General features: G+C 41.3%; 1 protein-coding gene across 3 annotated transcripts in view; it reads left to right on the top strand.

Moving 5' to 3' along the window:
* The window catches only part of ARHGAP6 (Rho GTPase activating protein 6), a 469,017-nt gene that overhangs the window by 210,634 nt on the left and 234,761 nt on the right, over nt 1–23,622 (top strand). Inside the window, exons 1-2 of one of the 3 annotated variants that reach the window (XM_044764419.2) lie at nt 18,548–19,084; nt 20,631–20,706. The exons of 1 other annotated variant lie outside the window; for it this stretch is intronic. Coding sequence is in view for 1 of the 2 variants with exons in the window: in XM_014855410.3 (XP_014710896.1) it covers nt 19,040–19,084 (45 nt within the window). In the remaining variant the exon portion in view is untranslated. Of the gene's footprint in view, nt 1–18,547; nt 19,085–20,630; nt 20,707–23,622 lie in introns of those variants that run through there. One more of the 3 variants, XM_014855410.3, reaches the window with a different exon arrangement.

The raw sequence follows: 23,622 nt of genomic DNA, 5'->3' as shown, positions 1-23,622 counted from the left end.
TGATCTCTTTTCCTTTGTTTGTCACCTCCTCTCTTGTCACCAAGACAAGGTTAAGTTCAGGCTGGACCTAAGCAGAACCTGGACCTTCAGCCCCAGACATGGGGAGCCCCAGCCTCCAGCCAGCTCCAGGCCTTTGCCTCCTGCTTCCCCACCTCACCTTGTGTTGGCTCAGGGACTAAGTGCCCAGGCTATAGATCTTATAACTATGTTGATGCCTGCTTTGCACCCTTTCTCTGGCTACTGTCAGTTGGACACCAGCTTTATGGCCATGGGGAATGCTTCAACCATCCACAAAGACTCACCCCCTGGGTGCATTTTAGCTAGTTGGAAACACTTTCAATTGGGTGGGTTATGCCCCATAAACTCCATCTGAAAAAGAAAAAAAACTTGAGGGGTTTCTCTGTGCCTTTGTGATGTAGTTGGACAGGTAGGTCAATCTAGAATGTCATTAAGTTACAACCCAGTTTCTGAGAAATCGAGAGCAAGTGCCCTTGGAAAAATCCTTGTAAGGCTAGGAAAGCAGCTCTAGAGACATTCAGGTTCCACCCATTTCCCTTATCTCAAAGAGCTTGCACATCCTCTGGGGGACTACCTGGCCCATCACTAATTCTCAGGACTGAAAAAAAAAAAGAGGGGAAAAGGCCATAAGTGTGCCCTTGCCAAAGGAAAAACAAAATCTAGCATCTTGAGTGTCTTCTCCACAAATATTAGTAAAAAGGCTCAAAACAAAATTTGGATTCACAACTAGGAAGCTTTATATTATTGTACCTGATTCATAGCAGTGATTTTTTTTTAAAACAATAGGTGTGAAGGCTCTGTGCATGTGTATCTATATATGTGTGACTTTACTTCTGGATGGTATGGCCAAAACTAAGAGCTCTGTTTAATTCGCTTAAAGTAAGTGCCTACATAAATTCTAAATGTAATAGAAATTAACCCAATGTCTTTTAAGTTAAGATGATATAGATTAATCTTTGGTTAATGAAAGTTTAAGTTTGCTGGTTTGATTGAAAAGGCATGTCCTCAAGAGTTGTCAGTATTTGGATATGATGCAAACATGCAGACTGGGTTTACTAGTTTAAAAAGAGGAAAAAAAAAAAAAGAAGCTCATGTTATCCCTGTTAGAAATTTGTCAGCATAAAACCTTTAAATGCTAGCTAACTTTGTCTAACGTCTCATGAAGTTTTTGTGGGTAATCTAAATATTATTTGGAACAAATGATTTAGATATAAATGAAATAAGAGTTTATAGATAAACTTTTAGCAATAATTATAGTTTGTGACATGTGTATTTAAAATAACTTCCAAAACATCTTTGGTAACTTGAAATTTTGAAGTTTTGCTAGGTTAATTTAAATGATAAAATTCGTTGAGTACCTAGATCATTTCCAAATAAGATATTAGACATTAATTATTAAATGTAAGTTTATCTACTTTTGGCTTCTTATTGCAAAGAGGCTAAAAGCGTTTGGGTCTATTAGAAAGTATGCCTTGTGTTTTATTGTAAAGTAGCATGTTTCTAGAAATTAGGAAGTGTTTAGAATGTTGATATAAAAAACAGTTCATAATTGCTTAGTTTTTAGTTTTCCTAGGGTCTGTAAGGGTTAAAAGTTCTAATTAACATATGTAATTAAAGCTACTGGAAATTAATAAGGAAAACAGCTCTGTATTCAAGGAAAGTAAAATGTATGCTTTCAGTAAAGAGGGTATAAAGAATGGAAATATTTTGTTTGATGGGTTAAGAAAGATAAATTTGTCCTAATGTACTAGAAAGGGAAAAAAGACAGAGTTTGGGACAAATTCTGAAGGCAAAAAGAAAGTTGTAGAAGGTTTGTGAAGAAGAAATTCTGAAAAGAGTTTTATGCCTGGTCAAGTTGACTAAGATTAAAGTAAATCCAACTAAGTAAGTGAGTTTTAATGTTAAAAATAAGCTGGCACAGGGGGCTGGCCCCGTGGCCGAGTGGTTAAGTTCGCGCGCTCCGCAGCAGGCGGCCCAGTGTTTCGTTGGTTCGGATCCTGGGCGCGGACATGGCACTGCTCATCAGACCACGCTGAGGCGGCGTCCCACGTGCCACAACTAGAAGAACCCACAACGAAGAATACACAACTATGTACCGGGGGGCTTTGGGGAGAAAAAGGAAAAAATAAAATCTTTAAAAAAAAAAATAAGCTGGCACAGAAATTAGAATTTGGCTTTCTCTCTTAAAAGGATAATTTTCTTAAACTCTTAGTCTGCTCTTGATAAAGAAGTTATAAAAGGTTTTTCCTTCTGATTACAGAAGATCTATGTTTGGTTATGATAATTTCCTATGTGCAAAAAGACAAAGGTCTCTCTATTAAGGTTTTTTTGCTGTTGTCACTTTGGTTAAATATTATGAAGCATTGTTTCATTGACTCTTGTTTTACAATGACAAGATCAGCAATCTCTTGATCTTGTTTACTTTAAGTAAGTGTTTTAAAATCTTTTGATATTTTTGACAAGCTCCTCCCTCAAAAAAATTCAAGTCCTCAATGAAGTCTTTCTTTTGACCTGGTAGACGGAAGAAGAATTTCTCTGAGGATTTTCAGAGGGCCCCCTGAGACTTATTTGCTCTCTCTTCCTATAAGGAGGAAAATACTAAACTAATTAGGCTTATTTGGTCTATTAAATTACATGGGAAGCATCGTCAAAAAAGTGGTGATAAACTTTCTTAGGTGGTATTATATGGGTAAATGTTATTAATATAGGTGTCTTAAAATTATATAACATTCCTAAAATTCTGATCTGTCCTGGTTATCAGTCATAATTCTAGTTATTATCTAGAAGTGTTGTATGTCACAGAAGTAGCCAAGTTTCTTTGTCAATTGCCCTTTTGAGTCTTTTGTCATTTGCAGATAGTTGCTGTTTTACTCTGATGATTTTTGCTTTTGCAAATATGTTTCATCTTCAGAGAAATTCCTGGAAAGGAGTCTGACACAAGGGTTCTAAACTACAGGTGTCTGGTAAACTTTCAGCTCATAGAACTGAACTGGGTAAGAAATTACAAAAATCTAATGGAAAAACTGATGACCTCATAAAACTGCTAACAGAAGATTAAGATCAAGAACCAATTATACAGGACTGAATGAACTGAGGATGATTATAATTTTGTGACTTTTATTTGAAACGTTGATTTTTTTGATGTTTTTGCTTTGTTTTCTCAGATTCAAGAAAATCTTTTTCTCTATTCTCTTATGCTAACTATGACTTGTTAGCAATTTGGTGAAATTATACCTTTGTGAGCAAAACTGAATCATTTATCTTTTTCTCCCTACCTGATTCCTCCAGAGTTTGGAAATCTAGTAAGTGAGTGAGTATGGTTATTTCATGGCAATATAGTTATTTGCATAAGTTCAATAAGAATCTGTTCTCCTTATAACAGGAAACATTGGTTGTCTTACCAAAGCTTTGACTGGAATGTCATATTTGAGAGAAACATACAGACTTGGATATGACCATACTGCCTTTGAGGAATAAGGTTGACTTTCTGGAAATAAAGCCACTTGAAAATATGGGCCTGGTACCTTGCTTTACAGAGAGAGATTCCAGCAATCTTACCTGGTAAGTAAGGAAGCTTGCTTATCTGGCAGGTGCAAGGAACCTCAGAATATTTTGGGGGGACCTCGAGAAGAGAGGAATCCACCCAAATCTGTAGGTACTGAAGGCAAAATCTGACGGCAAGTCCTTGGCTTGGCTTTCCTGGCCTCAAGAAGTCTTTATAGTTCAATCTGAGATTCCTCATAAAAAAATTCCAGCAAAGCAGATTTAAGAGCCTACACGATCAATTGCTGTTCTTGCTGCACTTATGTAAATAATTGGGCCAAGGTTCTTGAAACTAAGCTTATATTGCAAACCAATTAGTCTTAATTTGGCTATCTTTGGTAAAAATGAGGGTGATTTTAGAGAGACGAACTATGTTTCAGTGAAAATCTGTAATACACATTTGTGGATCTTAGATCCTAGTTCTGTTAATTGTCTTTGAGGTTTTTTCCTACCTGTGAACTGGACTAGACCCTGAATTCTATCTTGTTACACATCTCCAAACTAATGTTTTCAACTTTTTTCACCTCATTTTCATTTGGAATCATTGAGAATTGAACCTGCTCTTTTTCCTGAAGCCTTGCAAACTGAAGCTGGGCGACTTGATAGAAACTTAAGAGTCCTGTCTGTTGCTGTGTAAGCTGTAAGCCACTCAGAAACATACCTGAATGCCCGATGACATCATCAGAGACGTTTCAAGCTGCTAAAGATGCTTCACTGTAACATCTAGAAGTCTTCTTAACTGGCTGCCTCCTGGACTCAGGAACTAGTTTATAATTTGTTCCAACCATTAACTTTGTTTTTCTTTTATTTCCATAGAAATACTTGTTAAATACCTGATTGCTTGCTTCCAAAATATAGGCCTAACTTTGGGAGCCCACCTGCATCGCCGCCTTCTAAAATGACTTTAGCTGGACTGATCTGTTACCAGGACTAAGAAATGTGTTCAGGGAGATGAAACAATCTACCACTCAGCTTCTGGACTGTGAAACTTTTAGTTTCAAAGGCGGGACTGTGGGGACCTGGATTTGGCCATCCCAAGATATGTCTCTTTGGCATGATTATTTGAGGCTGGTTTCTTTGCAGACAGGAAAGCAACTGAAAAGTAGAACTTGCTTGCCCTTTGTCAGGAGACATTTACATTGTAAAGGAAATCTCTATCTGTAAAGGTGCCTCCTTCTATGTACCAGGAAGAAGAAAGGGGATGACCTTCTCTCTAGAAACTCTTAATCAATGCCAAAGGCAAGGACTTAAATCTGCATTTTTTTACTGTAATTGTGTGGTAATCTCCCGTGATCAACTCCCCCTCCACCCCCCACATCCTCCTTTGTCTTTAGATATTTGAGTGGTGGTTTTGGTCATTTTGGCGAGTTGCTCAGCTTGCCTGACCTCTCCCATGTATACATGTTATAAAGCTTTGTTTAATTTTCTCCTGCTATTCTGTCTCGTGTGAATTTAATTCATTCTCCGGCCAGACGAACCCACATTAGGTAGAGGAAAAGTCTTCCTCCCCTACATTAGGCTGTAGAAAGCAGCTATAGACAAATATGTACATGAATGGGTGCGACGGTGTTCCAATAAGACTTTGTTTATGGATGCTGAAATTTGAATTTCATATAATTTACACATGTCACGAAATATTATTCTTCTTTTGATTTTTCTTTCAACCATTTGAAAATGTAAAAACCATATTTACCGACTACTATAGCAGATCTGAGAGAAACATCTCCCCCCATTTGTTCTTTTAGAACAAACAAAACAAAACAAAACAAAATAATGTTGAAGCGCAACATACTTTCTTTTTCAAGTTTTTGTAAATTAATTGAATGATGATTTTTCACCTTTGGTATTTTCCTGGATTTTTCTAGAATGCTTTATGCTCCTGCTAGAATGCTTTGGGTGCCTGTAATGCTTTCTAACATCAGTCCTCATGCATTTATTAAGCGCTAACCATGAACTGAAATGCTGAGGATGAATATCAGAAGAAAAGAAAATATTAGTAATAGAGAGTGGTACAGAAGCTCCTCTATTTATGGAATTTCAACTTGTGCACTTTCATAGATACAAATAAGACCATACTCTGGAGTAAAGCTCTCTGGTTCTTTCCTCATTGCTAAAATATGTGTCAAGAGCTTCTGGGAGCTCTTTTTGTTTCTGTCTCCCCCCCCCCCCCCCGTTGTTTTTCAGTCTACCTAATATTTACTGTATTTCTGCTTGGTGCTGAGGAGTTTTTCCATTAACCCTATCTTGTATGATAACCTCAGAGGAAGTGGGAGAAGAAAGTACTAGTAAGAAGTAGCCGAAAGGAAGGCAAGATAGAAACAATTTCTCAAAATTGAAATAGGTCAGAAAAATTGTTACAAGTCTTTTGGCAGGAAGAACAATTTTGAGGAAAAAGACCTCATCATGCAACCTGAGACAAGTTCTGTATCTATGTGATAATAGCAAACATGGATGTAGAATTTATATATGCCTGGCACTGTTTTAACTGCTACACACACACACACACACATATACTGATTTAATCCCCACACAAAAAAATGGTAATCAACGAATGATGTCATAAAATGATCGATGAAATAGAGAAAATTTAACTGTGTGGCTGGGGATCAACATCTTAGACCTGTTTGTGATAATCCAGGGGAAGGAAATAAATCTGCTAACTAAAGTAACCCAGTCATGGATGGTTCCATGGGTTTGCAGATTTTGGAATCTGCCCAACCTTAAAGTAATGGCTAAATGACGATTGGGAATGCTGAAGCTGTTGAGAAATTCCCTGTAGTACTTGTGGGGAGATTAACCACTTCAGAAGATTTTCAGTATATGAAATGGAATAGGTCTAATGTGGGCAAAGATGCCGGATAAAGCATTTATTAGCAAGGAAGGGAATAAGCTGGGTGAAGTCTTGGAAGATCAACTCATACTTCACCTTGCTGGAAATACATCTGGGGTCTGGAGGCTTCTACCCTGTCCAGGACCTCTGGACATAGGAACAGAGTCATAAACAGCCTTTAGAACTTAACAAGTAGTTTTCAGCCAAACTTTTGCTGTTGGTGCGCTGCCCAGAATATCTCAGATCTTTTACCGTTCTGTGTGCCTGTCCCACCCCCCAGCTTCTGTGTGGTTTGCTTGTAATGACCAGCATCTGTGAACTTCTTCAGAGAACTTCCCTTGGGGTTCTCCAGCAGTTTCCCTGTACTCACAAGGAGCAGGAAGTGCCTGGGAGTGTGCATCACCCTGGGGCATCCCATAGCCCATGACTAGAGGATGGGAGAATATTAAAGCTCTTTAGCTTGAGGTGGGACAACTCTTGAGATGGAATTTGCACTTCAGAGCTCCCCTCAGGATCAACCTGACACTGGGACTTTGCCAGAAATCACACTATTACTTGGTTTCCTCCCTTTTCCTACCCTGTTATACTTACCCCTTACCAGTTTCTCCTGGGAACATGTCCTTAATAAATCGCTTGCACATGAATCCTTATCTTTGTGTCTGTTTCTGGGGAAGGCAAGAAGCAACTATATTGTTAAGAGAGGGAAATAGCGCAAGGCCTTGCCTTAGTTAGCATTGTTTCAGTTAGCATTGAAAGAATGAATGGACTGAATGAGTTCATAGAAGCCAGTCTTTAGCCTTGAGCCGCTTATGTCAGGGAAACAGAAAGGGATAGAACACTGACTATGACATTTCAGAGTTGCAGGTCCTATAGCGAAGCTGCCCACATAGTGCAGCCTCTCCAGCTGATGACCATCCGGGCTCAGCTTAAATATTGCCGGAAAGAAGAAATCACCACCACCCAGGATAGCTGCCTTCCTTCTCTTGCACCACTCAATTTATTACAAAGACCTTCTTCCTTCATTCTTCCTTCCTTCCTTCCTTCCTTCCTTCCTTTTACTCACTTCCTCCCTCTCTTTCTTCTTGCCTCCCTCTCTCCCTTCTTTCTTAACAGCTTTATGGGGATAGAATTCACATTTCATATAATTCACCCATTTAAAGTAAAAACTTAAATGTTTTTAATATATTCAGAGTTGTATGACCTTTCCCACAATCAATTTTAGAACATTTCATCACCATGAAAAGAAAGCCCTGTACCCTTTAACTGTCACCTTCTCAACTCCCCAGCCCTAGACAACTACGGATCTACTGTTAGTCTCTGTGGATTTGCCTATTCTGAATATTTCGTATAAATGGAATCATATAATATGTGGTCTTTTGTGTCTGGCTTCTTTCACATAGCATAATGTTTTCAAGGTTCATCCATGTTTTATCATATAACAGTACTTCATTCCTTTTTATGGCCAAATAACCTTCCATTGTATGGATAGACCACATTGTGTTTATCCATTCATCAGCTGATGGACGTTTGAGTTGTTTCTACCTTTTGGCTATCATAAATAATGCTATGAACATTTGTTTACAAGTTTTCGTGTGGACATATGTTTTCATTATATACCTAGGAGTGGAATTGCCAGGTCGAATGTAGAAAGTTCTTTCTGAAAGTTCAAAGCCAAAATCTGAGCTTTCATAGCTTCCACTCTTGGTCCTTGTCCAGCCTTTTGGGGAAAACTGACAAGGCTTTCTTTTCTTACACATTACATCCCTTCAAATCATTCATCATCGTCTTCATGTCCTTCTTCAACTTTCACAGACTGAATTTTATTTGTTCTTTTGACCATTCCACTGTAAAAATGGGACTTACAGAAATGGCAACTGATAGCCTTGAAGCTGTCACATTGTCTGTTATGATGTACAAAACAGCTTTTCTTTTTTTTCCAAATCTCAGACTTTCTCATCAACAATGCGGAACTAGTGGCTAATAACTTTATTTTGCCAAGATGGGAGACAAAGACTTGTTTTCTAGATGGGAAAGTTTTTCAACAGACTCTGAAGGGATTTTCCCTTTGGAAAATCTAAAAGGACTAACAATTTTTGTAATTTATACACATTTGTCATTTCTTGACATGTTAATATGAGAAAAGGAATTCTATGGGGTTTTTTGTGCATGTGAGGAAGACTGGCCGTGAGCCTGTTGCCAATCTTCCTCTGTTTGCTTGAGGAAGATTGTTGCTGAGCTAACATCCATGCCAATCTTCCTCTATTTTTTTTTCCAAAGATTGGCACCTGGGCTAACAACTGTTGCCAATCTTTTTTTTTTTTCCCCTGCTTTATCTCCCCAAACCCGCCCTGTACACTGTTGTATATCTTAGTTGCATGTCCTTCTAGTTGTGGGATGTGGGACGCCACCTCAACATGGCCTGACGAGCGGTGCCACGTCCGCACCCAGGATCCGAACCCTGGGCCACCACAGCGGAGTGCACAAACTTAACCACTCGGCCACAGAGCCGGCCCCTTCCTCTATTTTGCATATGGGATGCCACCACAGCATGGCTTGATGAGCAATGTGTAGGTCCATGCCCAGGATCCAAACCTGTGAGCCCTGGGCTGCCAAAGCAGTGTGCGAACTTAACCACTATGCCACTGGGCCAGGCCCAGGAATTCCACGGTTTGAAAAATAAAATTTAATGGAGATCAGTTATCCTAAGAGCTCTGAAAGAAGTCATGTGAGCATTCTTTTTACTCTTAGTCATGAAGACAGTGGGGAGAAAACTTGACAAAATCACAGGAAAATGTACCAAGTCGCTTAACAGGCTCTGGGCTGTGCTGAACTGGGCCAAATGTTACATTCGTTTCTTCTTCAATAACTACAAATGGATCTGATTTTTGCTTGTTAGTTATAAACTTAGGGATATTTTAAACCTTCTTTTAACGTTAAATCCAGAGCTTGGTATGGATTCTGATATTATCTCATGCCAGCTGAATGATGTGGGATAAGACCTCAGCCTTTCTAAGCATCAGTTTCTGTAACTTTCTAAGAGCATGTTAGTGGTCCTCTAACTGTGTTGTAGACGATATCAGGAGTCTTGCTAAAAATGTCAATCCTGAGGTAGTGCTCCAAGAGATTCTGATCCAGTGTGTTTTAGGGGAGGTCCTCACAATATATATTTTTAAAATCCCACCCCAAGTGATTCTGATGCAGATGGTCCTGAAGACCGTACATTCAGACACTGATTGGCTGTTTCTTTCTGGCCCCTTTTCTTCTTGTCCTGTTTTCTGCCAGAAAGCAGAAGTTTATAATCTCTCCAGGTAATATCTTTCCATGTATGCTGTGTGTATGAACGTGAAGAAAGATGGCAACCAAAGTTGAAATAATGAAAAAGTTCTAGTCTGATGCTTAGATTCTAATGTATTAGAATTATTTTGACCAGAGCTCTTATATATAAACTTATATAAAAAGTTATATATAAAGTGGAGTTTCTCAACCTTGGCACCATTGACATTTGGGGCTAGATCATTCTTTGCTCTGTATGTGTGGGTTGGGGGGGATTGGCTTGTTGTTTAGCAGCATCCCTGGCCTCTACCCACTAAATACCAGTAGCAGTAACCCACTCCCTTCTCTTGTGACAATAAAAATCATCCCCAAATATTACCAAATATGTCCTGAGGGACACAATTTCCCCTGGTCGAGAATTACTTTCCTAAAGCATAGTCCCAAAGAAAAAGAATCAGGAAATTAGGCTTGGAGCAGTTTTCTTTGCTTGGCTGTCATTGGACAGCAAGGCAAAGAAGCCCTGCTAAACTGTTGGTGCTCAACCTTTATATACCAAGCATTCCTTGAGGATCTGGAACTCTCTGGCCTATCCTCTCTATTTGATGGATTAATGGTATACAGACAGGTTAAGTGACTTGGTAAGTGAAGGACACTCTGTTTCGTTCTCCTCATTTTACGACACTCCTGACAGCAAATTCTGAATGTTTGCCTTCTATGTTCTGCTCCCTATAAAAAATGAAAATCATAGTCACAAAATACATCAGTTGGGGGAGGGGGCACCATTACGTGGGAAATTGCTTTGCAAGCTCCAGGCACCAGAGTAATGCCAGGTGTCATCATTCATAACACTGCTGAGCCTCCAACACCAGGGATTTTTGAAGTTATAACAGTGGTTTCCTTGGGTGACTAGTCAAGTACTCCGAAAGACTCCACAGCTGCCAGTTTTGATCACACAAATGGCCAGTTTTTACCCTATCTGTTAGCCTTTTGACATACTGGACAGAGACCCACTTGTGTGTAAGTCCCAGAGCTCAGCCCTACTCTTCCACTCTGGGGAAATTTCTCCCTGTTTTCTTAGGTGGTGCAAGACCCACACCACTGAAAGAAAATTTGTTGTTGGTATGAGATGTACCACTAAGTGGAAATTATTAAAGGATGAATTTCTTATGTCTTTGAAGAGTTTCTCAACCTCAGCACTCTGGACATTTCAGGGAGGATAGTTCTTTGTTGTGGGAAGTGCTGTCCTGTGCATTGTGGGATGTGTAGCAATATCCCTGGCTTCTACCCACTAGATACAAATGGCAACCCAAGTTATGACAACCAAAAATGTCTCTAGACATTGCCAAGTGTCCCCTTTGGGGAAAAATTGTCTCCATTGAGAACCACTGCCTAGGATATATGGATGGGGCACTGGCAGTATCTGACCCTCCTTTTGTAAGAAGGCACCATAACAATCTAATGAATGAATCTGACTTATCAAAGAAGATTTTCTACTTTGAATCTTACTAGAATAATGTGCAAAGAGATTTGGACTCAACTTTCATTTACATCTTGACCCCGTCATTTATCAGATGTGCAAAGCAAGTTAATTTCCCTCATTAATAAAATGGAGATAATCATAATTCCTTGCACTATTATTCTGAAGATCCAGATTTTCTGTTTGCAAAGCATCTAGCTGAACAAAGGGCCAGTGACGTAGGTTGCTTAATAATTAGTGGAATTGTTATTGTTTCAAATGATAATTCTAGTACCTGCAGCATTGGTGTTGTCAAGAGCATTCTGCAAGCTGTAAATGCTTAAAACACCACGCAGAGGAAAGGACGTTGTAATTGGTTGGATGGAGGCAATAGAATAACATTAGTTTATGGATATAATGAAAAATAGTTTCTTGATTCTCAAACTGTTTTTTGGGAAGTCATAACTAGAGGGATTATACCCTCTCCTTTTTGCCTAACCACCCTTGAATAGAAAATTTATTTTAGAAACATCTCTCTCTGGATACGTTTTAAGGAAACTCCCTGGCTCCAAGGCACTGAGTAGCAATTCTCCAGTGAACATATCAAAATGGCAAGAATAGGACAAACAAATGATGCCAAACTGAGCCTATTGTAATGGTCAGTTTATCCTTACCCTCCCTCCCTTGCCTTCTTTCCCTGCATTCACAGATCATCACATTCTCAGTTCTAGTTGATATATAACTTCTTGATATTCTTTGTAGTAGGGATCAAGGCTGAGGGCAATAGTACTAGGTGAAGCCAGGGCATTCTCTCTCTTCTCTGTCCTATGTCTTTACAGCTCCAGGCACCATTCTTGGGACTCCCAGGAATTCCTCATTCACTGATCTTCAGACCAGGTCTGTCTTCAGGCTGGGGGTTGTCTCTTTCTACCTTACCTGGAGAGAGGAATGGGACCCCTCATTTTTCCTTGGATCCTTCTCATCTCCATATCCTTGTTAGAGTTGAGAGGAAGGGGAGAATTATGGCTGTGGAGCAAAATGGTAATTCCTTAAGTGGCACTTATGTTTACAGTTGGGTTACTGAGATTTTTTCCCCCCAGTATGCTGAACTTCTTCCTAATAAAATGTCCTCCCTCAAAAGCATAACCAGTGTACCCATTGATCCTACTCATACATGTGGATGGAGTCAGCAATGGCATTTGCAATGCCAAGACCCTAGCAGGGCTATTAGGTTCTTCTTCACTTACTGGAGACAGGTGATTTGGGACAAGGAGGACCTTAAGTTGCTTCTCTATCTCTCCTTACTGATCCTGGAGTTTGATTTCCTGAATTTTATCTTTGTAGCCCCATGAGAAAACCTAGAATGGAGACAGCTCTAAACTATGTTCAGTCTTTATATAAACTATGTTCAGTCTATTTATACTGTAGTGTAAATAAAGATTCTAATTGGTACAATCAGTTTGGAAAACTGTTGGGCATTGTCCAGTAAAGTTGAAGATACCCATGCCTATGACCCAGCAATTCTGTTTCCAGGTTTGCACCCTGTAAAAATGCATGCACATGTGCACAAGGAGGTATGTATAATGATGTTCAAGTAGTATGGTTATCAATAGTCCCAAACTGGAAAGAACACAAGTGTCCATCAGCAGCTGAAAAGATAAATAGTGGTAAACACATACAATGGAATACTAGACAGCAATGGGAATGAACAAGCTATAGCTACGTATGACAACATGGAAGAACCTTAAAAACATAATGTTGAGTAAAAGAATCCAGATATAATAAAAACATACTTATGAATCCATTTATATAAAGTTAGAAAACAGGCAACACTAAGATTTATGGATGTTTCCTAAAAATCAGTGGTTCTCAAACAGGAGTGATGTTACCTCCCCCCACCCAGGAGACACTTGTCAATGTGTGGAGATATTTTTGGTTGTCACAGTTGGGGAAGGGGGATAATACTTGCATCTAGTGGGTAGATGTCAGGGATGCAGCTAAACATACCATGATGCATAGGACTGCCTCTGCAACAAAGAATTATGGTATGACACCAAAACCACAAGGAACAAAAGCAAAGATAAACAAGTTTGACGGCATAAAACTAAAAAGCTTCTGCACAGCAAAAGAAACAATCAACAGAATGAAAAGGCAACCTACAGAATAAGAGAAAAATGTTTACGAACCATATATCTAAGAGGTTAATAACCAAAATATGTAAGTAACTCATACAACTCAGTATCAAAAAACCAAATACTCCAATTAAAAAATGGGCAAAGGACCTGAGCAGACATTTTTCCATAGGAGACACACAGACAGCCAACAGGTGTGTGAAAAGGTGCTCAATATCACTATCATCAGGGAAATGCAAATCAAAATCACAATGAGATATCACCTCACACCTGTTAAAATGGCTATTATCAAAAGGACAAGAGATAACAAGTGTTGGTGAAGATGTGGTGAGAAGGGAACTCTTGTGTACTGTTGATGGGAATGTAAATTGGTACAGCCATTGTGGAAAACAGTATGGAGGTTCCTCAAAAAAATTAAAATTAAAAATAGAACTACCATATGATGCAGCAATCCCACTTCTGGGAATATATCCAAAAGAATTGAAATCAGGGTCTCCAAGAGATACCTGCACTCCCATGTTCATTGCAGCATTATTCACAATAGCCAAGATCTGGAAACAACCTAAGTGTCCATAGACAGATGAATGGATGAAGAAGATGTGGTGTACACATATACAATGGAATATTATTCAGCCTTAAAAAAAGAAATCCTACCATTCGAGGACATTATGCTAAATTAAATAAGTCAGACAGAGAAAGATAAATACTGTATGATCTTACTTATATATGGAATTTTAAAAAGCTGAACTCATAGAAATAGAGAATAGATTGGTGGTTACCAGGGGCTGGAGTGTGGAGGAAATGGGGAAATGTTGGTCAAAGGGTACAGACTTCCAGTTATAGAGTTATAGGATGAATAAGTTCTTGGCGCTGTAATGTACAACATGGTGACTATAATTAACAATACTGTATCATGTACTTGAAAGTTGCTAAGAGAGTAGATCTTAGATGTTCTCACCACATACGCACACACAAAGGTAACTATGTGAGGTGATGGAGGCGTTAATTAACCATATTGTGGTAATCATCTCACAATATATATGTATATCAAATCATCACGTCATACACTTTAAACTTACAACTTACACAATGCTATATGTCAATTATATCTCAGTAAAGCTGGAGGGAAAAAGAAAGATCGGTCCCCAAATGTCAATAGTGCTGGGATTGAGAAACCCTGCTATCAAAGGAAAGCAAAGAAATGAAGTACATAAAAGATAGTGCAGTGTCTGCCACTAGGAGGGAGAGAGGGTGTATAATGCAGCCAAGGGACACTGGCAATATTCTGTTCCTTGACCTTGGAAATGGTTAGACTGGATGCATGTTTTGCAATAATTCATTAAGCTGCACATTATATGTTATCAATTTTTCTATTTTAAAATTTAAAAATACTCTAGGAGGTGGGTTGACAGGACAGCAGGATGGAAAAGTGTAGGCACTAGATTTGGGGGAAGGGTTTCCCCACCCAAGAGGATCTCATAGCCGCTCTGTCAACAATGACAGTGCTGGGCCTCCTGGAAATGCTTCGTCCTCTGATGCTAAACGGGTTTTAGTGCTCACACGGGCCCTCAGCTCCTGCTAAAGCCTGAAGTTGAATTTGCTTTCCCAGATTTAGGTCAAGTTTTCATGAAAAAAGTGATCACTCTTGGGTTGGCACTAAATGTGGAAAAGTTTAACTCAACCTTATAGGCAGGCAGAGTAAATGCAAACAAGGATTTTAAGGTAAATGCTCTGGCAGCAAGGACAGCCTTCAGTCCTCAAAATGCTGTAATGTTTCCAGGTAGGAAGACATGGAAATGCTACTGTTAGCGTGACACATTTTCTCTTAAAATTGTTGCTGGTAGAGGAACTCCTAGAGACTATGTTTGAGTTCTCTCTGGAGGAAATTATAAACATTGGAGAAATTTATTTTAAAAAAATTAATAACCAAAAGAAGATATTAGCCAAGCAGGCTCTTAACCTAACCAGCGAAAGAGATGAACTTCAGCCCTCTCTGAAGTAAGGTTATATGAGCTCTCTTTTCATCTCCCTCCATCGCCACAAAAGACCAAGCCTGAATTTCAAAACCACCTGCTGTGTTAATATATAGTTTAAAAGACCTAGAACAATACCTGCGAATTATATACACTTAAAAATATTTATTGAATAAGTGACCTGGTGAATAAATAACAAAGGAAGGATACTTGGAAGTAAAGATGCATGAGTAAGAAATTTTTATTAGAGTAGTGTTTAAAATATACCTTGAAATATATTCAAATAGAAATAATGTGTGGAATTCACATTGTTTAAGATTTAACAGGCCTCTTAGAATTCTGCACAGTCTTGTAGGTCTCTTCTTGAGTCTTGAACAAATGGACTGAGAACTGAAGAGGTGTATGATTCACTCTGAGGTGAATTTAAGAGTCTTGCAGCATGGACTGATAATTTCTTTTCTTAAATGCTTCGTCCTATCTCCTCAAAGCTTTCAAACACAGAAAAACAACCCTATTGCACTTGAAAATTTAACTCTGACTAAGCAATGACAATTTAGCAAGAAATATGCTAGTAGGCAGAAGTCATTCCTAAAATGTAAGTACACAGTTTGGGAATGATGGATTATTTTTGGCTTACCATAACTCTGTTTAGTGACTTAATACATTTTTCAAAGGCAGAATACAAACAAAATCCAAGATAACCCAATTTTAACACGGAGGTGACCTACTCAGGGGTAATGATCAAAGGACTATGGTTAAGGTTCTTTAAATCCAGGGACCCACCTTGTATTGTTTATATAGTCAGCCTTTAGTATCTGTGGGTTCTGTGGATTCAACCAACCAGCCTTCAATACAGACTTTCTTTTCTTGTCATTATTCCCTAAAAAATACAGTATAACTATTTACATAGCATTTACATTGTATTAGGTATTATAAGTAATCTGGAGATGATTTAAAGTATATGGGAGGATGTACGTAGGTTATATGCAAATACTATGCCATTTTTATATAAGACACTTGAGCATCCTCAGAAATTTGGTATCCTCTGGGGTCCTGGAACCAAGCCCCACAGATACAGAGGGATGACTGTATATACTAATAATGAAACATTTTGTAGAGAAAGGGATTTTTTAGCTTCGGAGGTTTAATGGCAGGTATGACAGAGGAAGAAGTCCTAAGGCTGGAGAGTTCATTTTTCTAAATAGACCACGGTGAAGCAGACGTCCCTAAATTGGGGCATTTCTGTACGCATGCCATCCTTCAGCTGCCCTGGCTGCATTCTCCGAAGGATGCAGTGTGGTGAAGCTCGTGCTACTTCTCTGCCTTATTCTAAGGATCTTTGATGACATAGCTCTAAAGATTGCTTTCAACACCACAGCAGAGTGAAAGCAAAGAGGGGACGTTAGGACTTTACTGCGTCATTTTCCAGCTTTGCCTGGATATGTAGGGGAGCAGGGAGGGCCTCCAAGGTGAATGGGCGTGCTCTGTTCTCCCACAGAGCAGAAGGAAAAGAGACCTGGGCAGGACAGGCTGCAGGGAGAAAGAGACTTGAGCAAACGGTGAAACTGACTTTCTCTTAAGACAGGAAGCATTCTGGCAGGAAGTTCCTGTTTTTGGCAGAGGATTGATTTTAAATTTATGTTTACTTTTATATTATTGCAGTATAAAATAGACATAGTGAAGGGTGTCAATTGCACAAATCTGAACTGTACCCCTCAGTGAACTTTACATATGGGTATACTTAGGTAGCTGTCATACAGATTAAGACACAGAACATTTCCAGCAATCCAAAAGGTCCCATTGTACCCCCTTTCCAGTCAATACCACCTCCCCATCTTGGTAATCACTATTCTGGCTTCTCTTACCGTAGATCATATTTGCCTATTTCAGTTCAACATTTGAATTTCAATTCCAGAATAAATAAATGGAATCTTACAGTATGTCCTCTTTTGTGTCTGATTTCTTTCTCTCAACAGAAAGTGTGTGAGCATAATCCATGTCACTGTGTGCATTGGTAGCATTTTCCTTTCATTGCTGAGTAATATTCCATTGTATGGATAGGTTTATCCATACAATTGGTTTATCATGCACCAGTTGATGGATATTTGATTTGATTGTTTCCATTTTGACGATTCTGCCTGAAGATATTATGAACATTCTTATACGTGAGGAGGCCATTGGCACCCATTTGTCCGTGTATCTAGTAGTAGAATTGCTGAGTCAGAGGGTAGGCATATGATCAGCTTTAGCAGATATAATCTTACAGTTTTCCAGGCAGAGGAACTGTCAGGACTATCTAGTAGTAGATTCTTCAGGATACCTGCAACCTTGGCTTCACATTCCCGCTGCTGTTTACAATTATACTGCCAATTGTGTAAAAATAGTATATGCCAGTGGGTGGTCGGTCCAACCAAATTGTAAGGGCTCAAACACAGGGGCCACATCCTATTTTCCTACCCCCCCCCCAAACACGTATAGCAGATGGAGGACCACTCAGGGAGTCTAGTATAGTGGGACCCTGAAGAATTGACACAAGACACCCACAAACCCATCTTCCACTTGATAGCCACCCCTCTTGGGCTTGGATTGGTTGATTTCACTGGGTCTGGAGTCTCCACTCTGGCCCCAAACCGTGCCTTTTTCTAGACTCAGCTTGTGGGAGGCTGCACATAAATCACAGCACACCAGGACTGGGGAGGGAACTCGGTGCACTTCTTCACAGGTGTTTCATAGTGCAGGCTTCCATGAGGGGACTGCAGAGAAGAGGTGAGTTTTAGGTGGTGTGAACCTCCAGTGTGTGCTAAAAGTAATTTGATTTACTTGGCAGCGTTTGCAAATAGTGTGTGTTTCTTCTATTTCCAAATCCTTCCTATGTCTATGTCGTTTTGCAATTTGCTCCTAAGAACTAAGACACAGAAAGCAGCGCTTTGAGCACTCCACCCCTCCCCTCCTTCCACCAACTCGGATCCAGCCTGGCATTAATGCCAGTCCTCACGTCCCAGCAGAGTTCCAGCAGATTTTCCAGGACTCCCCCTTCCAGCGGAGTTCCCCAGACATGCCCAGGTCTTGCAAACCCTCCGGGACTCAGTTTGCCCAAAGTGGCGCGGCCAGGCCAGAATCCAGCCAGGTCTCTCTCCTCTCAGCAGTTCCCCAAAACAGCATTACTTGGCTCCTCTCAGGCCTGCCCTCTCCTAGGGTTCCCCTCGTTGAGACTCTTCCAAAGGAGGGCTTTCCAAACACCGAAACTCCGCCCTCCCCGAAGCCGGTTCCGAATCGCCTTCCAGCGTCAGGCCCACACCCCCGTCAAAGTTAGTGAAAGTCTCTTTCTTTCTTGGAAACCCAAGCTCGCCCTCTCGCAGGTGTTGAAGGCTTTGGCAGCCCCAGCCCTGGCAGTCCAAGTCCCAGGAGCCTGGGTAGGGGCAGGGTGGTAGGAGGTAGGAGCGTCGGCCGCCCTGACACCTGTCGTGGGCGCGCTCAGTCGCTGCAGTTCCCAACAGCTGGCGGCGGCGGCTGGCTGCGACAGGGGCCCGCCAGGAGCGGAAGGAATTAAACGCCCGCCCATCGCATCTGACTCGGCCGTTCCCTCCTCCTCCTCCTCCTCCTCCTTCCCCTTCGCTGCCGCCTCCTCCTCCCGGTCCCCGCCAGCTCCGCGGCGGGACGCTGGTGGCCTGGGCGCTTTGCACCGTGCTCGGGGCGCAGGGAGCAGGGCTCGTCCGGGGGCTGCCCTGGGATGGCGGTGAAATAGGGGGACCTCAGAGAGGCGCCGCGACCCCAGGCTGCGCCCGGGGGCCCGCCACTCCTCCTCGGTGGCGACATGGGGGACCCGGTGTACCGCGAGAAGCCGCAGCTGCATTACGCGGTAAGTGTCCCTGCGCGTGCAGAAGCAACAGGGGGCGCCACTTGGCCGGCCTGGGAGGGGATAGCGCGGGTCTGATGGGATCCGTGGCTCCTAAGAGGTCTTCAGTGGAGGGTAGTGGATGGTGCGTCACCCCCAAGTGTCACCTGCTCGGAAACTCGGCTGCCCGTCTGAAAGGGAGCCACCACCCCAGGAGCCCGAGTTCCTTTGCCCCGCGCGGTGGTCACTGCGTTCAGGGCCGGGGGCTGGACCCTGCTGCTGCCTCGCTGGCCATGGCTGAGAAATGGGGCTCCTGGGGCTGGGCCCAGGTTCACCCATTTAGTCTTCGGTCAGATATGCTGCTAGAAGGGGGATAGAACTGTACGGGAGACAGGGGCGCTTCGTGATCCGTACGTGTGGCGAGTGGACTCGGCAGAGAAATGCTGCAGGGCACGTTGGGGTGCATCCGGTTTGCTCCTTGCAAGGGGGTGTGCATTCCCCTCCGAATTTGTGACGGGACAGAATGTTGCACATTATCTGATTAATACAAGAGGATTCCAGGGGGTCTTTATCAGTGGCCTCTCTTCTCCCTGTGGACTCAAATATTCCACAAATATGGATTGGGGACCTACTAGGTGCCAGGCAGTGCGTTCAGTGCTGGAGTCCCACAGGACACAACAGACAAAAAACTCATGGGGTTTGCCTCCTTTAAAGAAGGAGTCAAGATTTCAAGGTTAATGATTGACCAACCAAATCCAGATTCTAGATTGAGTTTATTTTTGAGAGAGAAAAGAAAGATGTTTCTGAGGAACGAGTACTACTTCTGAAGATTGAGTGCTGCCTCCGGGAAGCGGGCAGGCGGCAGTGTTAGCTTACCCCAGGTTTGGACTTGTATTTTCCAATTGTAAGATGTGTGGTTTTGGACAGGGCATTACAGTTGTACTGTCATCTGCTACTTTACTGAGTTGACATGGTTTTCATTGTTGAGATTGGACATGCTGAATGCCAACTTTAAAAATTGGAGAGAAGCAGGCTGAAAGTTAAGACAAGAATCATCAATATTTATAATAAGGCAAAGACAGTTATCTGTCTGGAATTCGTGTTCTCCAAAATGCACTCTCCACAGAAAAAATATTTTTCAAGAAAGGAGTTGAAGCAGACAGAGGTCCAGAGCTGCCTCAGCTGGTTCTTGGTGCTGCTGGGTGGGTCCTGGATCAGCTGGGGGCCATTGACCTCAGGGCAAACCTCTGCTGTTTTACTTTGCTGGGCTGGAAAAGAGAGGGCCTGAATTAGAAAATCCTTAAGATCCTTTCCCGGGTGAACGTTCTAGGAACCTATGACAGCTCTTTCTCTAGTTTTGCCAGTTACTTGCCTTGAAACGCCAAGTGAGACACTAGTAAGTTACCGATACTTGGTCATCTTTCTAGTAGAGACACTAGCGGCACAGTGATTTGCCTTTTAAAGTGATATTAAGGGTAACACGTTTTCAGCAGAGGTTTCTCTGCACTGAAGGACCTAGAGACTGTGCCCATTATGCCCAATCAGCATCTCATCCCACCACCTTTTCCAGATTTTGAACTGTGTGCTGGTACCCTTTGATTTGTAATCTGAAGTCTCTATGCCGTTTACAAAGTGGAGGAGGAAAGGTAAGAACTGGCTCCTTAATTTAAAAAAGAGACTCGATCTATTTATTCTATGAATGATTATTGCCTCAATTATGCAAATACATCTAATGCATCACAAAACAACTTAAAAATTATTTTCATTCGCTCTCTCATTCTCCTGAAAGCCTAAACTTAGAGTCAAGCTGATGCTAATGTCTCCTCTTGCACTCTGAAGATTTGCTGATGAAATAGCCCTTTATTCTAGCACAGATCACCACGTACATATTTTCTGATTTAAGACTATAAAAAGGAAGATTCTGGAGGGAGTTTGTTGGCTTTCCGGTTGGAAGAAGTCACCCGGGTCCTCAGAAGATGCCTATGCATACTTTAGAATGATAAAGCAGCAGCATTCAGCAGCTCTGCATCAGTCACAAGTCAAAAGAATGTTCTTTTAAAGTGTGACCCGTTGCATTTCGTATTAACATAACCTCTATAGATTACTATCTATTCTATCATGCACTCTTTGTCTGCTTCCCCCATATTGATTTAGGTAATTCCAAAAGTTTGCTTTGCCTTTTAGCACAAATATTCCACTTATTTTGCTCACCATGGTTTTGCTCTGCTGCACATTGTCCTGGGATCGTGGAGGCTTTTTTTCTTTGTGTCTTACTGGAAAAGAATTACTCTCCATGTGTCTTAGTACTTCTTGCCTCGTCTGAAATATAATCCAGGGGGAAAGCATTTGATGTTCTTCCTTTGGTACTTTTTTCACTTGTCCAAGATGAGACTGTGTAGAAGAAATCAGTGGCTTGCATTTTATTCATTCATCAAACATTTATTGAGTGCCTATTGTGTGCCAGCTATTTGGTCAGTTTTCCAAAGAGACAATTAAATAGTGAAAATGTTAAGACTTGCTGTCAACTCTTCACTCATCTTTTTAAATGGTCATAATGGTCACAAAGAGAAATACAAACACTTAAGTAGATAAGAGCGTCCTTCATTTACATAATCAGTTACACTTTTCCGAAGTATAGCACAGCTGTCTTCTTGTTTTATCATCACAACAAGAATGTGTGTTAGTAGCTAATGTTCTCCTCCTAACCTTTACTCCCACGGTTTTCCCACATTCAGTTTATGGTGATTCCATCCTTCCAGCTGGGTGTCGTCCTTAGCGCCTTTTGGTGACTTGATCAGATTTTGCATTTTGAAAAGCCTGCTCTGGTCCCAGCATGGAGTCCAAGGTGAGGAGGAGCCAGAGTGCATCCTAACATTTGGGCCAGGGAGAGATGAGAGAAGGTGACCTACACTAGGATGGCAGCTTGGCTGGAGGTTGAGAGCAGTTGGCATATTTGAGAGGTGCTCAGGACATTGATCCAGCCAGACTTTGTTTGGATGGGCTATAGAGGTGCCAGAGTACAAGGGTCATGAATCAATGATTTCCTGGCAGCATTTCTGGAGAAACTGCAGATCATAATAATATTTCCTTCATTAGTATCGTCTTATACAAGTTGCAAAGTATTTGGACACAGTCTGTGTCAATTTAAGCCCCAAATACAGCTGGTGGGTTAGGTTTTCTATTTTGTGGCTGAAGAAATCCAAGCTTAGAGTAGTAGAGTTCAAGGTGGCACAGGTGTAGCTGGTGACAGAACTGAAAGCTATCCAGGTGCCCTGATCTCACAGAGCTTGTCTGACTCATTTGGAAAATTGAGATAGATGAACCAAATTATCTTTCCTCCTCCTCCTTTTGTCACTTTAATAAACCAACAATCAAATATTGTACCTTCAGTGACTTAATGTGACTGTCCATATTATTGAATTGCGTGACCAAATAGCTCTTTAATTGGACTGGTATAGACAAAAACCCAAAATTTTAAATAACCATTGAGTTTAATGCCATATCTTTACAGCTTTCTCAGGGTTTCTCAGCCTCAGCAAAATGAACATTTTGGGTAGGATAGTTCTTTGTGGTGGTGGCCGTCCTGTGCACTGTAGGATGTTTAGCAGCATCCTCAGCCTCTGCCCACTGGATGCCAGTAGTACCCCCTCCCAGCTGTGACAACCAAAAATGTCTCCAGATATTGCCAAATGTCCCCTAGGGGGCAAAATTACCCCTGCTTGAGACCCACTGGTCTGTCTGATTTTCACACATGTTTTTAAGAAGATGTGACAATTACTGTATAAGAAGAAGATCTGAAAAGAGGAGATATGCTAAATGTTATGAGTATTATATATACTATTCAACGAACATGCAGAACTTCAGAGAGAGGCCGACACAGAGGTTCAGAGAGAGCTGCAAACACAGCACAAGTGCTGGGGTAAGAGTATGAGATCCCTCAGTTTCAATGATCATGACTTTAACAACGCTCTCCTGCTTTTGATGACCGCCAAAAGTCGGGTCACCTGGCCTGGGTTAAAGATTGCCTTAGCCTGCCTTCCCCAACAGTCCTCATATGCTTTCTTCCATTAACCACAAACAAAATATAACAAACCTTGATTGTCTGCCAAGATCATGTAACATACGTCAAATTTGATGACAACCCATGCAGTTAAGTATGGTGACTCTTTCAATAGAATTACTACACTGAACCTTAGTTTTAGAACAAATTATCAGAGGTACTTTGGAGCAGCTTGTGAATACTATTATCGCAAGCAACTCCCTAGAGGCAGACACTTATTTTCACCCCCTTCTATGAAAAACGAACAATAAGAAAATTTTGTGATGCTTCTGCTAAGATAAATCTATGAGTGGGCGATGTGTGTTCTGTTCCCTGAGGTGTGGTCAAAAGCAGGGGGCTTAGCCTCTGACTTGGCACTGGGCCCCATGGAGTCCAGCTGTCAAGATGCAGCCATTCTCCGCCCATGGACCAGTCTACTTCTGAGCTCTTCTGTTGCTGACCTCACTTCCTGTTTGGTGCGGTCACCCCACCATCTGTGCTCTTGACCACAACCTCGTCATTA

The sequence above is a fragment of the Equus asinus genome, chromosome X (assembly GCF_041296235.1).
Source record: "Equus asinus isolate D_3611 breed Donkey chromosome X, EquAss-T2T_v2, whole genome shotgun sequence".
NCBI classification, from domain to species: Eukaryota; Metazoa; Chordata; class Mammalia; order Perissodactyla; family Equidae; genus Equus; species Equus asinus.
The sequence above is the reverse complement of the archived record's forward strand: the minus strand, read 5'-3'. Positions and strand labels throughout refer to the sequence as shown.